The following is a 13,043-nucleotide window of genomic DNA, read 5'->3' as shown; positions in this document are numbered from 1 at the left end:
TACCTACAAAGAGTAATGAGCTATTTCGCCAACATCTTGTTGAAAATTTTACACTGCAATTCTATTCAAATAAGCTAAGGAACTAATTGCCAAATTTATACTCTCATCACATAACAGGGGGGTAACCAGACCTGCAAAAATTGTACGCACATATTTAAAAAGATTACAAGCACATACAGCAAAATGTAGACTTACGCAAAACATGAAGGACAGCGTAATCACAGCAAATGTACCTCATATAGTAGCTTAATTTCCATTAATAATAAAATCATCATTTAAGTCAAAAATATTCTTGCGATTTAATAACTATTTTAATTTACCCAGAACGGTATATTTATTTTAAAGGCGGTTAACTGAAATATAGTTTTATGATTTGTTTGTGAAAATTGCCCATGTCACCCTGTTAGTTTGGAGGTCTAAGCTGGATCAAGTCCGTGTTAAAATTCCTATGAAGTTGTGCAGGAAAAATTCTTCCTTTCTTTCTCTAGCTCCTCGATAAACCTGGTGTTCAGATTTTATCTAGTACCCCCAGGTCTACGGGAGCTGCGCTTTGTAACTAACGCACAGGTAGATTTTTACCTGAGATAACTGGAGTAAAGCTTAGATAGAGAGTGCGTTCGGTACAAGCAAGACAAATTGAATGCCATTTAACCCTCTAATTAAGAGGTAAAGGAAGTTCCAGTTAGATGGATGATTAAGATAGGACTTGTAAAGGTAACGGGCATTGTTTACCTCAGTTTAATAAAAGTATGCAAGACGGAGTGTCAGCGGTTTAATAAAATAAATTGAATTTCACAAATAACATGGACCTCATATGCAATTATCAACATTTCCCTTAACTCATTCAAATGCAGTGTTTTATACAACTTGGGATAACCATAATGAAATGCTTGTTAAAGAAATGACTAGACGGGAAATGGTTTTACACAGCTTCACGAGGATTTAGACCCCTCGGGTAAGAGATTTGAATGAGTATAAACTCAGAAGCCAGAGAAGTCATCTTACAGGTAGACAATGCAGCTCAGTTTGACAGCTAAGCACGCTCTGTTCTCCAGTGGCTCGATTGTGGTCATTGGACCACGTGACCACGTAGCTCATTAACTCCCAGGCCGAGCAAATAGGACGTTTTTTAAAGACAAAAATTTACAAAATGAGCTTTTAATTTATGTATTTGGATAAAGATATCGTTAGTTGGGCATGTTTTCTGAAGAATATGTTCCGTTCAGGCCATTCTGACGGCATGAAGCAAACCCTTTAAAGATTTATGTCTAATTATTCTGCAAATTTCCTTAGGAAATATGTTTTCTTGCATATTACACCGGTTAGATCTCATATAGCTGCCGTCAATGGGACATGCGGAAATGCCCAAATGGCCTAGTGCGACAGGTCTATAACCATGGCGACCGAGCCTTAGATACGACATTGCACGCACACGTGAAGGTCATTAAGCCTGGCAATGCAGAGTTTTATGTGTGCCCTATATCAAACACGGAACAAAGAGGTGAGCATTCATGTATGATATCTGTAATGTTTATGAATTATTGAAATATGACGCAAAGTGGAATACAAGATATCTCATGATATGCCTTTTCTGTGTTCTATCAAAAGTTTGCAAGCCTGTAAGTACATTGTGTTGAACATAGCGTCATGTTACTGCAATACATGTGACGAATGTGACAAATATTACAAATAAAAGCTCCGTTATCGATAACTTTTATATATACTTAATAAAAAGTCTGATGCCCTTTACTACAAATATATTACTGTACCAAAGGTTAACCCACAGTTCATCATAAAGATACAGGTATTCCAGTGGGCATGCTGTTCCTATTTCAGTTACGCTTCAATATTCACTTTCGCAAGCAATTGAATTAAAATTTAAAACGCATGCTGATTTTTGTTTCCATCTGTATGAATAATTTTTGATAGGTCACTCCATTCTTGTGACCAGAGACAAGGTCAAGTATCCCAGGTCCAAAGATTTTGTCATTGTCAGCAAGCAAGCTGGAGGAATCATGCATAAAGTGTATGCAACTCAAGAAAGGTGCGTTTATTATACTACATGTAACACTATTTGTCAACCAAATATACAATGTATGGAAATACTTCTGGCTAATTGTACGATGTCGAATACTTTTTTGACGTAACTTATGACGTTACATGTATGTCAGTAGTTGTTCTCTCTGGTTCAGTGATATTTCCTGAAGTACGTCTTATAAAAGTTGCATTTCAATGGCGTTTAACCAATAATCGGCATAAAATATAAACATGCATTTTTGGACAAAGTGTATGTCATGATTTTCAATGTATGAATAGCATCAATGGTACATTTCATTAAAGCGAGATTTTAATTTAACCCCCCCCCCCCTTTAAATGTATTTTAATAGGCTTATAACATTTGCATGATTCAGTATACACCACTATACTAGTATTATATGTTTTTAACAGATATGGCAATCGTTTTGTTCAGGAACATACCAATATTTTGCCGCTGTAAGGGCCTCGTTGGAAGATGTCATCCAGTATGCCAACTTTAACCAAATAGTTCCTGTCCGTTCCCTCATGGATGATAGGACGCTAGAGCACGTGCCGGAGGAACGCATTTTTAAAATTGCCTACATGTGGGAAGGCGCAGCCATTAGAGGTTCCTTAGTTCACGTGCTTAAAGGTGAATCTCGAAGAGTTCTGATTTCAAATTGTTCCCCAAATAATAATAATAATAATAAACGATAAATATAAATGGTTAAAAAACTGAATGCAAAGTTTACTTATATAAAACATTTACCTTACACTACAGAAAGTAGCGTACGTTTTTATTTGATGAATATGTGAACCACAGCTGATAAAAAATTTCTCATTTCTCATTTTAGATGACCATGTTTTTAAATGTCTTGGACATTGGTACAATGTCACCATAAGACCAGTGGCGTCTCAGTACATTGTGCTACGACAGAGTATGTCAAAACACATTAACGTTTGTGATGTGGTAGTCAGCGGGGAAAGCCAGGGCCAGGGCTTCCTCGAGGACATAGAGGATATTGTAACAGAATCTGAGGCTGTGACGTATCACGCCAAAGTGAAGACGTGTTGTCAGGCTATGTCTTTTAGGTGAATGACGTATTTGTATACGATGTATTCTTTGTGTCGTATTACATCTTTGTATTACATCATGTGTAGTACATCATATTTAATTTCCGGTCCCGGTCGAACTGTACATAATATTTTTAGTAACGACAACTCTTACTTTTGTCGTCTTTTTGCAATATTCTGATATTTTCTATGAATACTGACACGGTACAATTCAGTTTTTGCTTATAATTGGTCAACAGTAGGCGTAAAACATATTTAAATTTGAAAAGAAGTATCCAATGTCACAGGAAAGTTTACTGTACATTTTTAATGTGTTCGCACATGCATATAAAGGACACTTAATATTTTTATATAGAAAAGTGCATAACATGTGGCGTACTCAATGTGTTTTCTAGTCCCATTGCTGTCTCCCCTGTCTCCACATCTAACACAATGTACTGTCACGGCGGAGAACAAAATGACAGAAGCCTGCACATTAGTGAGTCAGTGAATCAAGAGACGGCGCCACCAGTCGTAGGTGACGTTATTCCAGGACGTACATCCGGCGCCTTCCTCGGTCAGGTAAACTGATGACTTGACTGGTATATCATATCACTATTTGACTCTGCAGCATATACATGTAGACTATAGAATTGTGTTACAAAGGGAGATGAGCCGTTTTTGATATTGAGCATATAACGTTAAAACTATATAATGCATAATTGTTCTACATTGTCTGCATGACCTTTATAGAATAAACATATGAAGATGTAGAAGTATATTTAGCATACCAATCGCCAATCTGGGCTTCACGAGAGATACGTGTATATATTTCTATTCAGGTTATTTCAAGGTTTGAGAAAGGGGGCTACATTTTCCTGGAGTGTATCCCTATCCAGGACTTAAACAAAGACACAGTGCTGACGTCTGCTCCCTACACTATTTTCCACCCCGACAGACGGCTGAACAACCAAATATCCACTGATGGCATATTTACATCACTGAAAAAGGAGGCGGTGTTTGAGGTAATTACATGTACCTGCGGTGCCAACTTGCATGTTGTTCCTGCATGTATTGAATACATTGGTTATTACAAACATTGTAGCTTGTCGTTATACTTAATCATGATATGGAAAACGTAACGGTAAATACTTGAGCTACCGATGCAGCTACCTAATAATAAAATGAATTTTATTATATAATGTGTTGTATTAAGGCTAAGTACTTACTTCTTATAATACACACGAAACATATTCTGGAATACATGTATGCACGCGGTACTCCATCCCCCTTCGCTTTGTGCAAGTTTTATTTTCCCTTAAGTATATCGCAGTGTATAAGACGAATATTTACCTATGTATATAGACAACCTCAGTGTTAAGAAAGCAGCTGTCAGTTGACATGAATATAGTGGTGACAGCAGGACTGCAGCTCCATCTACAGTCCACAGTTCCCAAAGCACAGAAGATAGGGATCCGACTGGATGCAACCATTGACTACCATATGAACAACAGTTTTGAAGCATTGGTCAGGTGTGAATGGTCCAGTGATTTACATTCTTAACGTAAACAACGTAATGCGCACACCACGAAGTTGTAGATTGTTGAATAAAAGTCATGGCTTGTTGTTTTTGTAATTTCATTGTTTGCAACCATTATTGTAATTAATTCAAATAAGGAATACGTACTTGCTACAAGCAATGGCTACCCATTAAGGAAATATCACAGGTCGGCCATTTTTCAATTGCAACACTGTACAACTATTCTTAGGTAATCTGTATGCTGTTTTAAACTAATGCGCTTCTTTAATTTTCAGAAACACCGAATTCAACGAAGATCATTATGCACCCAGGGCATTCTGAATAGACAAATGAAAATCACGATACTTCAACTGCCTCAGTGGGCACTAGAAGAAAAAGTGGCGTATAGTCTCAGGTTTCCCACAAGAGCAGTTCGGAGAATTTACCGAGTTCCAGTTATGGTTATATAATTGGGATTTGAACAATAGATCTACACGCGCGCGGTTGAGATATTTTTCATTCTTTCTTTCTAACTTTAGGGTGGTGGTTGATAACGAACCAGAAAAGAGTTCGGATTTCAGAATGCTTAAGTAACGCGATATTTGGGGTGTACTTTTGTTCGAGACTGAGACTATTCCATGAAGACACGAGTAAGTATTCAGGACCCTGGGATGTAAACTTAGCTGGGATAATGTAATCTCTGTACGAGGACTCTCTTGTTTGCGGGGTTATTGGATTTTTAAAAGACAGGAAATCTTTAAGAATGTATGTAGGCGCCATGTTGTGATGGATAGTGCATGCATTATTCTACGGTTTTCCAGAGTAGCCCAGTTCAACTCTCTAAGTACTTTAATTGTGTTCGAACCTGGCAGGGCACCCAGAACAAGCAGACCAGCTTGATAGTGAATAGAAGAGAGTTTAGAAAGATTCCTTTTAGTTGCTGAGTGATAGAGGATGTAGCAGTAATCAAGCAGAAACAGTACGTAAGCGTTGTATAGTATATTCAAGTGCCTAGATCTGAGCCTATGGGACAGGGACTTAAGAGGATTCAGGGCCTTTTGGGCCTTAGAAGCTAAATAACTTATATGCTCGGCACAAGACAGTTTTGAATCTAGTACGAATCCGAGATGTTTGTGGAATGATTTCTGGGGTATCGTTAAATCACATAATATTAGATTTCTATATTTATTTGCTGTAACCTTGGTAGAGAATATAACCTCACAACTCTTATCAGGTTTGAACTCCAGTTTCCATCTGGAAGACAATTCCTCAAGCTTTGAGAGATCAGATTGAAGTGCATCGTGCAACTGGCTGTCAGAAGGAAGAGAAGATTGAAAAATAGACGTGTCGTCAGCATATAGAAAACAATCTGATGAAAGGTTGTCTGCTAGATCATTTATATATACTGTAGGAGAAAGAGTAGAGGGCCGAAAATGCTGCCTTGTGGAACACTAGTGTTGATATAAGATTCTTTGGAAGATTGATACGGACTTTGATTTTTCTATCACTCAAATAAGAGGATAATAGTGACAGTAAGGTTACCTTTAATACCATAGGCTGACAGCTTGTATAGTAATAAACTATGCGGAACTTTATCAAAAGCGGCTGAAATATCAAGAAATATTCCTCTTACATCTCGGCCCTTTCTAAAATTAGATCTAATCAAATTTTGAATTGCCAGTAATTGGTGTTCAGTGCTATGACCCTTAAGAAACCCAGATTGTTTTTCAAACAATAAATTATTATTAAGGACATGATTAATCATCCTTTTATAAATATTTTTTTCCAAAATTTTTGATAAGACGCTCAAAAGTGACACTGGTCTATAGTTATCTATGCAACTTCTGTCACCTTTCTTATAAATCGGGCAAATAAACGCCATTTTCCACAGGTCAGGGTAGGTGTTAGATTGAATAATATAATTAAATAAAATACATAATGGTTTCACAACAACGTCTTTGCTTAGTTTTAACATTTTTGTCGTCATCGAGTCCGTACCACTTGCCTTAGATGCATCCATATCATCGATTATTACTTTGATCTCAGTGTCATTGAAATCAATTTCTGACAAAATTACATTTGTTTTATCAGGGAAGTTAACTAATACTGTGGATGTCACAACATCGGAATGGTACCTTTCTGAAAAATAATCTAGGAAAACTTATGAAAAATTATGAAACTTTTGGTTTACTGCATTTCAATCAGAATTTGTTCTTAACAAAAAAACAATGTGAATTTATCTTTGCGAAAAAGAAAGAATACCCCCCCCCCCCCCCCCCCCCCGCATCACTAGCTGCTACCAGTCTATTCAAAGGCGCCCACTTTTTCTGTAAGGTGCCGATGTATGTTTCTGTTATTGATGTTCGTACACTGTAAAAACAGTGTTTAGCATTTAAATACATACAACACACGTTAGGCACCTATACGCATTTAGAAATATGTGTAAAAGCTAAGCACGTATAGCTTTTCAAGGGTTTCACAGACGAAAAAGCTAGACACGCTGGCAGTGTTACACGTTTAGCTATGTGTTTAGCTTCACCGGCATATGATTCTATAACAAGTCTATCACAAGCTAAGCACTGTTTTTACAGTGTAGTGAACGGTCTACTCACATTATTTGTCTATTCAGTTTAACCATTGTACCATTGGTATTTTCATTGTTCTAAGGAGTGTAACATTTGAGCGGTTTTTCTGTACTTTATTAATAAAAATATTTATAGTAGTAGATATTAATGCAGGTTATCAAAGAATTTAACATGCTAGGAGTACATATTTAAAAGACAATAAATTCCAATTTTATTCTGAATATAGTTGTGATTATGGCTTTCAGATATTAAATTGTCGTCTGGAAATTACTGTTTCTGTTGAATACAGGCAACCTGATGAGTTGATTCTGATATAAAAAGTAATGAGCCTTTAGTGGGAGTTATGCGCCACTGTAGCTATAATTAAATTGAAGGATCTGTTTTTCCAGGTGACTGACGTGACACATGATGTAGATCACGCAGATGACATGGGCAATGTTCACATAAACGTTTGCACGTGCAGTTTCCCAGTGCCTCGGATACCATTGTTTACGACCTCGTCAACCCTTCGCTCGTTCTTCGTTTTCTAAAGAATTTGATAGGTAAGTCCTACTCCAGAGTCCTAGTGTTCCAATACGGTTGTCACATGTCTTTGCATATCATTATACGTCCCCTGGTAATATTGGTCCCTGTAACACAGATGCTCCGACGTACACATAGTGAGACCGCATAATGAAGCCATCAGGAAACAGGGCATAGAACACCAGCAGAACCTACGTGTATGTACACATGTAGCACGGCCGAACACCTATGCCTTGGCACATTTGTTTACGTTGCTTTATAAATTTGCTGTTGGAACTGATTTGTAGTATTGTAAAAATTCCGTTAGTATTATCCTTTCAGAAACGACTATACGCATGTTAGGGACTCTTAAAGATGCATACAAAGTTAATTTGTCACAAAAACCAACCAAATGCCAGCATATAGTTTCAAGTAGTATAACTAAGAGAATTACCAAAAGGCATTGTTTAATTTTACCCGAAATTGATGTTTGAACGGATTTTCTACTGGCATTCTAAGCTGTATGTCAATGGGGCAGGAAAGTAAGTCACGAAAGTAGGTTAAATTTACAACCAAAAATTTAAAGAAAGGAGCAGTCTTTTACGGCTTTTACGGCTGATCGAGTGATCTATTCAGTTAATCCCTTGGCATGTCGAATTTATTTGAGTTATATAAGAATCTAGTAGAAGTGGTTTACATGTGTTACTGGGAATCCACGCTCCACCGATGCTCGGTTTGTATGTACCTTTTAGCGATGGCTGCTTTCTTAGAGTATTGCAGTGTAGTAGAAGACACATGCAGGTGGTGTGCATGCACGTACGTGAGTGTGTGAATACAATACACGGAGCTTATTTGTGATTGGAGTGCAGGAAACATGCCATTGTCGTTTCAGACCCCGGTGTTGTCAGTCAGTCTGAGACTGTCACATACACGACTACAGCCCCTATCACGGACAGTTTGGACATTACCAATTGTTCTAATATCTGTTCCGGGCGTGAGGGCGTGCACCTTGTGGTCCACAAAGCGGGGCCGGGGTACAGAAAAGACGCTGGGTTTCTTCGTTTAGATGCGTCATATTCGATTTTCACAAGCCTTGAAGGGTATGTGCTTGTTCCTGATTCTGTAAAAGCTTCTGCGTAAGTGTGTGAACCGTTGTGTTTGACATCTTCGTATCCGCTGTGTGTATTACGTATTTCAGATCAAGCGCCAACAGTTAGGTGTTTCAATATCAAGGTGCATTACCATACAGTTATAGAAATGTTAACCAAGAGCGTCAGCTTATCAATTCGAGGCCATGATATTGGAACTTAAATTGTGTCTTTTTTATACCACATTTAGGTATATTCATTAAGGGCATTGAATGGTGATCATTAAGAAATACATTTTAACCGACATTACAGGCACTGTAGGCCAGCTACCGTAGCCACCACGTGTGCTGTTGGACCTGGTACCTGCCTATGTCCTGATGGAAGCAGTAGTATTGAGGTGATTTGTGTTTTTATTGTCTTAACAATCCTGGTACTAATAAGTTTATGTGTTGCAGGGCATTTTCTATTGCTTCATATGTCCCATTAGTCTTTCAACATCAAAACGTGAGTGATCAAACTTCATGGCCGAAAGCAACCAAATACAACATTTACAAATTTAAGTCGATGGCAAATTTTTGAAATACAAATATGAAAGTCATATTATGATACCAGTTGTTAATATTTGGTTATGATTGACAGCATAACCACATTTGCCAGTGTGACAAGTGCCCGGATGGTAAAACTAAAAAGGTGGTCACTGATGTCCCTTTTCAGCCTGCATGTCGATGTCACTGTGCTGACGGTTGGCCACGGGAGATGAACGTAGACGGCACGTGTGAGGTACGGTACATGTACATATTCATAAAATAAAATGTGTAAATTGACATGAAGGTTTTAAGTAAAGAGTTTTTAAGATTATGGTTGAATCGAATGATTTCTATGCGCAGTACAATCCAGACATTGTTATCATTTTGATTATGTTTCAATATAATGGAACCAAGGTAAAACGTTGATATTTTAGTGAATTTTTATGTACAACGATCCGTATATCAATCGATCTTGAAACCATATTTTTCTGTTTTTATATTTCTGCCCATTATATCAATGTGTATATTTGCAGTGTGGCTGTGAGTGTCCAAATGGCGGTTATGATATCGTTAAACCTGATGGTGGCTGTCATTGTTCATGTGAATGTTAAAACTGCCAGAACTCGGTTATAGCTAGTGATGGAACGTGCTACTGTCCGAATGATACGTGAGTATATTGCACCCCACGTAGAAGCATAGCCGAGTATATACTTATATTGATGAACGTGGACGCCTGTTATATTATGTAATTTATCGAATATGCTTGTAATGAGGGAACTATTCACAGTTACGTGTTATATGTTTCTGAACTATTGAAACCAACTGATTTGAATGTCTTTTTTTCGCCGCTACAGCTGCCCGGTGTGTGACTATGCCTACAAGCCCGTGTGGGAAGACTGTCGTTGTGTTTGCCGTGAGAAGACCCAGTGTGGACTGTACCCTGCCTGTGTACGAGGTCGACGTGGAGAGCAGTGTGACCAGCCGGACTGTGAGCCATGCAGTTTTCAGACAGACAACGGGTTGCAAGGTGAATCGTGCTGAATTTAAGTGTAAATTCACGATAGGCTGGCGCGGTTGCATGAATTTACACAGCATAATAGATAATTATTTTATTTTTTTATATTTTTTTACAAATGTTTTCCCTTCCAATTATTTATCATTATATCAACTTCGTTATTTGGTTGAGTCTTATCTCTGCTAAATGTTCTATAAACTAGCCACTGAATTCATACAATCAGATGTAACCTTTACATTACATCTGGATAACATCTGGATGAAAATGTGAATTGACTGAAAGGTATGTGTTTTCTTTCCATTTAGTGCTTGAAAAACACGAATGCTAACTATTTTCCTTGAAAAAATCAAAGATTAGTCGAGGTGTGTGTGTCAAATCTGACATGTTATGTACATGTAGACTACTGTAGGTACGAGTAGGCCTACGCCCATATTTTTTTAGTAGCACGAAAGACGAAGATTTTTAATACTTAGTAAATGTACTTATTTATTTTCTTTATAAGGTTACCCAAAGAAGGCCCATATATTGGGGGCAAAGCCTGAAACTGTCGATTTCAGCACCCCAGGACAGCCAACTTCAAGAGCAGGATAAAATGATTACTTCAGGAATCTTACCTATCACTTCACATCAGCTGCAAAGATTGATGTAGCCACCAGTTATGCCTACACTAAAGCTGACTTACAGGCGGCTGTGATGGACAACAACTATTGTCAAGTGCCATGAAAAGAATAAAGCATGGATAGAGGGAATGATGTAAGTGAAAACAGAGGTCTAATATTAAGAATCAGGCCCAAATATGATAAAGAATTATCAAACTAGGTGATGTGTGACATCATAGAATTATAATATTGTATCTAAACTATTTAATGCTGTAACCATCTACCATGCTTTAATGGGATATGAATATTTCAGGTTGAGGAACAAACAGCGAAGGACACTGAGCATAGCAAGTTATAACAAGGAAAGAGCGCAATCTGACACAAGGAGAGACAATGGAGGATCACTGCTTCCAGATTTGGAGAGATAATTGCAGCTACAGAGAAGGAGTATATGAACAAACTGTATGAATCATTGTTGTGTCCAAAACCATTGCAGACACATGACAGTTGGACCCGGACCTGATTTCCCCTTTTTGGAATGTGTATCTCGTGCACGAATCTGGGCCTAAAGAAAACCCGCAAATACTATATTCAGTTAGAAGGCCAGATGTTCATTACAAATCGCCCATTCTGCAATTTTGTTGTGTTTACATTCAAAGATCTGTTTGTGGGGTTGATCCATTCTGACACTGGATATTTTTCTACATGTATTTTGCCCAGGATAACTTTATTTAATGAAAAACACTATAGGAAGTATGTGTCAGCTAGTTTATAGAAAGTACCCCTGTATGAGATGGTTTTAGCTGCAATCACAATTTTGAAGTGCCATTAAAAAAAAATTGTTAATTAAAATGAAATAATTTGGTGGTGCTATATTCTTTACAAAAAGTACTATGTGTTTATGCTGTTTTTAATAATATTTAACTGTAATGAAAAAAAAAATCCTATGATGCTATTTGTAAAGTATTTTCAGTGGGATGAAATAATTTGATAGTTGTATTTACAGCAAATAATTTGTTTTTTCTGCTTTTTAAAGAATTTTCAAAGTGATGACATAATGTGGTGGTTCTATTCAAGTAAAATAATTCATAAGTACTATTTTGTGAAAAGGAACAAAAAACTGTTTATTTGTAAAATGTTTGCTTTCTTTAATTTTTATTTCTTAAACTGTTACAAAAAGTTTTCCATATCTACAGTAATCCATTGGCTGAGAAATTGCAGCTATGTTTTCAGGAAAGTTATTGCACAAATAAATTGTATAAGTATTACATGGTTTCATGGTTTTTACTATGGACTGAATAATTATTTTTTTTAAATAAAATATTTGGTTTTGCTGCTTTTTAATGAATTTTCAGAGCGATGAAATAATATGGTGTTTCTACTCAAGTAAAACAATTCAGAAGTGCTATTTTGTAAAAAAAAAAAAAAGAACAAAAACTGTTCATTTATAAAATGTTTTCTTTCTTTAAATTTTATTTCTTGAACTGTTACAAAAAGATTTCCAAACCTGCATTATTCCATTGGCTGAGAAATTGCATCTATACATGTGCAAATAAATTATCTAACTATACCTAGTTTCATGATTCTTACGATGGACTGAATAATTATTTTAAATAAAAATAATTATTTAATTAACATTACTGGTCATGCTCAATACATCAATAAAAAAGGATATTACTTAATAACACAACCTTATGCAGGTAGTAGGCTACCGGCACTTATGTATATTTACTGACAACTCTTCTGAAATTGCGGACATAGGAAAACGCACTTTGATAAATCATACTTCCTAGGGGCACTTTCTTGCTATGGAGCTCTCTTTCCAAAACTTAATAAGTTTTGCCAAGATCAATTAACCTTTCTACGTGTATTCTTTTTGAGGCAACTCGTCTATCTTTAGGGGCCTAATTACTGTGCCTGGGTCAAGTTGTAACTGTCCCTTTAACATGGAAGGTGTGTTGACATGGGCAACCCTTCACTTCAAACGAAGCCCTGAATCCTCAGGAAAATTATGCCCACCTTGCCGACTTTGACATTCAGGTACACAACAATACTGAGGCATGTTTATTAAGGCCAGTGCCACAGTCCAACATATATTATTTCCAACATGGCGACTGTGGAAGGACCGAATTCACGAATT

At 37.0% G+C, this 13,043-nt stretch overlaps 2 protein-coding genes across 3 annotated transcripts; both read left to right on the top strand.

The window, feature by feature from the left end:
- Positions 1-1,330: 1,330 nt before the first annotated feature.
- LOC147761289 (uncharacterized) lies at positions 1,331-6,817 on the top strand. Of its 2 annotated transcripts, XR_015335007.1 has the most exons (9): positions 1,331-1,501; positions 1,930-2,044; positions 2,471-2,668; positions 2,871-3,108; positions 3,486-3,651; positions 3,912-4,094; positions 4,435-4,601; positions 4,885-5,567; positions 5,823-6,817. XR_015335007.1 is itself a non-coding variant. In XM_087015287.1 (8 exons), exons 2-8 carry the CDS (start codon positions 2,029-2,031, stop codon positions 4,928-4,930), a joined length of 1,014 nt encoding a protein of 337 aa, XP_086871413.1. In that variant the 5' UTR covers positions 1,331-1,501; positions 1,930-2,028; the 3' UTR covers positions 4,931-6,817. The 2 variants fall into 2 exon arrangements, 1 of the variants encoding a protein (XP_086871413.1); XM_087015287.1 differs by having other exon boundaries at positions 4,885-6,817.
- A 44-nt stretch (positions 6,818-6,861) lies between these two features.
- On the top strand, positions 6,862-12,171 carry LOC106174413 (uncharacterized). The gene is made up of 8 exons (XM_087015288.1): positions 6,862-7,715; positions 8,567-8,810; positions 9,075-9,159; positions 9,402-9,542; positions 9,823-9,956; positions 10,144-10,316; positions 10,807-11,057; positions 11,217-12,171. Exons 5-7 carry the CDS (start codon positions 9,929-9,931, stop codon positions 10,951-10,953), a joined length of 348 nt encoding a protein of 115 aa, XP_086871414.1. The 5' UTR covers positions 6,862-7,715; positions 8,567-8,810; positions 9,075-9,159; positions 9,402-9,542; positions 9,823-9,928; the 3' UTR covers positions 10,954-11,057; positions 11,217-12,171.
- The last annotated feature ends 872 nt before the right edge of the window (positions 12,172-13,043 follow it).

This window comes from Lingula anatina, chromosome 6 (assembly GCF_051362555.1).
Source record: "Lingula anatina isolate TDL-2025a chromosome 6, LinAna3.0, whole genome shotgun sequence".
Lineage (NCBI taxonomy): Eukaryota > Metazoa > Brachiopoda > Lingulata > Lingulida > Lingulidae > Lingula > Lingula anatina.
Note: the sequence above shows the minus strand (reverse complement) of the source record. Positions and strands in the feature narration are given on the sequence as shown.

Bases quoted from the DNA above. Each gene is read 5' to 3' on its own strand.
- LOC106174413 (XM_087015288.1), top strand. From the start codon at position 9,929: ATGGAACGTGCTACTGTCCGAATGATAC. The intron at 9,957-10,143 runs GTGAGTATATTG...TCGCCGCTACAG, and splicing joins TGCTACTGTCCGAATGATAC to CTGCCCGGTGTGTGACTATG. The intron at 10,317-10,806 runs GTGAATCGTGCT...TTTCTTTATAAG, and splicing joins GACAGACAACGGGTTGCAAG to GTTACCCAAAGAAGGCCCAT.
- LOC147761289 (XM_087015287.1), top strand. The intron at 2,669-2,870 runs GTGAATCTCGAA...TTCTCATTTTAG, and splicing joins CTTAGTTCACGTGCTTAAAG to ATGACCATGTTTTTAAATGT. The intron at 4,095-4,434 runs GTAATTACATGT...CTATGTATATAG, and splicing joins AAAAGGAGGCGGTGTTTGAG to ACAACCTCAGTGTTAAGAAA.